The sequence below is a fragment of the Tupaia chinensis genome, unplaced genomic scaffold (genome assembly GCF_000334495.1).
Source record: "Tupaia chinensis unplaced genomic scaffold, TupChi_1.0 Scaffold144899_1, whole genome shotgun sequence".
Lineage (NCBI taxonomy): Eukaryota > Metazoa > Chordata > Mammalia > Scandentia > Tupaiidae > Tupaia > Tupaia belangeri.
Window position 1 is genome coordinate 4,436,329 of NW_006204759.1, and position 3,832 is coordinate 4,440,160.

The 3,832-nt window shown below is 43.4% G+C and overlaps 1 protein-coding gene across 1 annotated transcript in view; it reads right to left on the reverse strand.

The window, feature by feature from the left end:
- ZZEF1 (zinc finger ZZ-type and EF-hand domain containing 1) overlaps window positions 1-3,822 on the reverse strand; it is a gene marked incomplete at its 5' end in the record, with an annotated part of 151,332 nt that extends 147,510 nt beyond the window's left edge. The window contains 1 exon segment of the mRNA XM_014583836.2: window positions 3,727-3,822. Coding sequence (XP_014439322.1) covers window positions 3,727-3,822 — 96 coding nt within the window.
- Between the last annotated feature and the right edge of the window lie 10 nt (window positions 3,823-3,832).

The following is a 3,832-nucleotide window of genomic DNA, read 5'->3' on the forward strand; positions in this document are numbered from 1 at the left end:
ACATGCCCTGCGTGAGTTTAAGCCACTGGGTCCAGGACTCAAACCACAGTCGACTACATGGGAGTCCTTTGACATAACCATTATGGCATCTTCTGGTCCCTCACGATCAGGTATTAAATCCTGGCTAAACCTCAACCACAGCATTCTAGGAGTTAACCAGGTGAACTAATGACTGTTGTCACCCAGTATTTGCTCTCCTCTTTCTCAGTAATTAAATGCTGAATATATGGCCATGGACCAACAATCTTTTCTAGCCTTCCTTGCAGCTAAGTATGGCCATGTGATTCATACTGAGCCAATGGAATGTAAGCTATGTCCTTAAGTGAGGAAGCGTGGCTCTCTCCTCTTTTCCCTTTCCTGCTTGTTGAAATGTGAAAAGTGACAGCAGTTGTTGTCAATCAGGTCATTATATGAAAGGGAACTGAGAAAGATGACAGCACAGTAAGATGAATGATGCCAGATCCCTGATATGTGTGTGAAACCGCCATGTCAAACCTGGACTGCCTTCCTAAATTATTACATAGGAAAGCAGTATCTTTTTTTTGTTTAAACCATTGATGCACTGTGTTGTCTTTTTCTTTTTTTGGAGAGGTTTTTGCTATAGGGTGCATGCACTCACCAGAAAGACAGAGAGATAGAGAGACAGAAAGCGAGAAATCACCCCTCAGGGGGAATGGTCATGCCGCAATCCCTTCTCTATTCTCCTCTCGGGATCTTGGGCACGCACACACACACGCCTGGCGTGAGTTTAAGCCACTGGGTCCAGGGCTCAAACTGCGGTTGACTACGTGGGAGTCCAGCAACATAGCCATTAGGCTAACTGCTGGTCCTGATGCACTGGGTTTTCTATCCCTTGAAGCAAGTCTGTTTAACCCTAATACATGATATCAGACTTCTTCCGGATTATCTACTCTCTGGACTTTGGACGTATGAGGAAGCAATTTCCTCTGCCTGAACACTTATCACCTCCTGTTCCTTGTCTGCTTTCACTCTTCAAATATGGGCCAGAATGTTACTTTCTCAGGTAAGTTTTGCATGACTTCCCTAGATGAGGATAAATACACTTGCTATTTGGACCAGTAAGGGGTATGGAGGTTAAGGCACTGGATTCCATATGTCAAACTGTGATTCTAGTTCCCAACCTGGTGGTGGCTCAAAAAAACACACTGGGCATGCATCCATGCCTGCCCAAAATCCCAAGAGAAGAGTAGAGGAGATGGGATTGCAGCATGACCATCTTCCCGGGCGGGGGGTGAGCTAAGTGGTTTCTTACTTTCTCTTTCCTCTCTGGAGTTTCTCTCTCTCTCTCTGGTGAGTACACCTGGCCTATGGCAAAAAGGTCTAAAAGGGACCAGTAGAGGCATAATGGTTATGTCACTGGGACTTCCACTTAGTGGAACGTGGTTCAAGCCCTGGACCCATGGCTTGAAACTCATGTTGGGTACATGTGCATGCATGCCCAAGATCCCAACAGGAGAATGGAGAAGGGATTGCAGCGTGGCCATTCCCCCTTGGGGGTGATTTCTTGCTTTCTGTTTCTCTGTCTCTCTGTGAGTGCACATGTGCATGTGTAACAAAAATCTCTCTCAAAGGAAAAAAAAAAAAAAGAACTAAAGAAATAATCTTTAAATACACTTGCTATATGGGGCCAGTAGGTGGCATGGTGGTTAAAACACTGGATTCCCACATGGCTGACCAAGGTACAAGCCCCAGAACTAGTGGCTTGAAAATCATGCTGGGCACATGTGCATGTGACCAAAATCCCGGGAGGAGGCTGGAAGAGAAGAAGCTATGGTGGCCATCTCCCCAGAGGGGTGATTTCTCACTTTCCTCTATCTCTCTCTGGTGAGCACACAAGGCCTATGGTAAAAACCTTTTTAAAAATTACACTTGCTGGGGCCAGCAGGTGGCATGGTGGTTGAGGGCACTGGACTCCCACATGGCCGACTACAGTTCAAGTCTCACTTTCCTTCTCTCTCTCTCTCTCTCTCTCTCTCTCTCTCTCTCACTGTCCCTCTCTTGTCAAATTAAAATAAATAAATTAATTAATATAAAAAGTTAAATAAAATAATTGAAAAAAAATTACACTTGCTATGTATTCCTTATGCTTCCCCTTAGCATAATTATAATTACTTACTTATAATTACTGAGCTAATATCTGTCTTTCCCACCAAACTACATACTCTTTAAAAATAAGTATCTGCTTTTCTTACTGTCATCCAAGTGGTTGGCACTCAATATATGCCCAACAAATATTTGCTCAATGAACTAATGAATAATGCCACAGCCTTGAGGGATTTCTGGACTGCACCTCAAGGATTTCTTGGCCTCTTATTAAGGAACACCTATTTACTCCACCTCTAGTTCTATTCCTGTCAGACTCTCACTGTTTCTCTCCAGTCACCTATGAGCAAATCTGTAATGTGCCAACTCCTTGAGTAAATCTGCATAGCTCCTTCATGTTCTTATAATCCGCTCAGGTGCTAGGGTGAAAGTATTCTATGTACTCTTGGAATTAAGAAAAAAATAAACACTTTTCACTAACATGACCAATTGTTTTAAGAGCCATGGTTCTGTAAAGGTATTTTTTTTTAAAAGAAAACATAAGAAACATACAAACTACATTATCTGAATTTTGGCCATGTACAGGAAAACATTCTTAAAATATTTGAAAGGCCTCTTTCAAATTCTTAAAATATTTGAATGGGTCTTTCAAAGCATTACAAGCACCTGCTAAATAGTTTACGGCTTTATGTACTCACCCTTCATTGACACCAGAGAATCTATATGACTTACTCATTCTCACAAAGTAAGCACCTTGTTGTGATAACATCATGGAGTTTTTTAAAATAATGGGATTTCAGGAAGGACATAGTTGGACATTAAACGCAACAACAAAAGATCTGGGTAATAGTCTGTTTTGCAATGATTCACAGATGACCCTGCACCAGTCTCTTCTTATCTCTAAATGAAGTGTTCAGTACAGATAATTCCTAAAGTCCCCTGCAAGAAAATACTTTGTTGCCAAATCAATTTTCTCTGTTAGTGACTTAGTAGATAAGATGGTGGTGACTATGAAAAAAAAAAAAAAACCTGTAAAACTACATGTTACACACAAGAAACTTGGTATTTGCCTATCAGTTTTGGGTCCTACGAGACAAAATGAATTGGTTTTAAGGATCTAGAAACAAATATATATTTTGGAAAAGCTAGTTTTTGCATGATCAGAATGGCTTTGGACTGTGAGTCTTTCCCATATATGCTGTTGTCTTCCACTTTCATTAGGCGCCCATACTGGATTCTAAAGGTGTTCTGCAGAAACCTGCACCAGCTAATAAAACAGCATGGTCTTCACTGCCACTCCCTTGATCCTCACACATCCTTTCTCTTAAACTGTTCTGGAGCTTCATAAGGATACTCCACAGAGCAGCTGATCCAGTATCAGTGAACGGCATAAATGTCTGCACTACAACTTGCAGAGACATCTGGGCTTGTCCAGCAATTCAAAGCAAGGACGGCCTAATCCAGGCTTTCCACATCTCTATCAAAGGTTAGGAAAGACGTAGCAAACACTTCACGTGGGTCCCGCAATCCCGATCTCCCGTTTTAAGAACGTGTGGACCCCACAGGTTCCTGCCTGGCTTCTCTAAAGCAACCACCCACCTCTTCACGCCCCTGGGGGCGACCGCCCCGCCCCCGCCCCCGAAGTCGCCAGCTGGCCCTGACCTCCTCAAACTGCTCGCCAGAGCAGCCGGCACCGCGAGCCTCCAGCAGCTCCAGAAACTGCTCCAGGGTGACAGACTCTTCGCCGCGGCCCAGACGCTCATCCCAC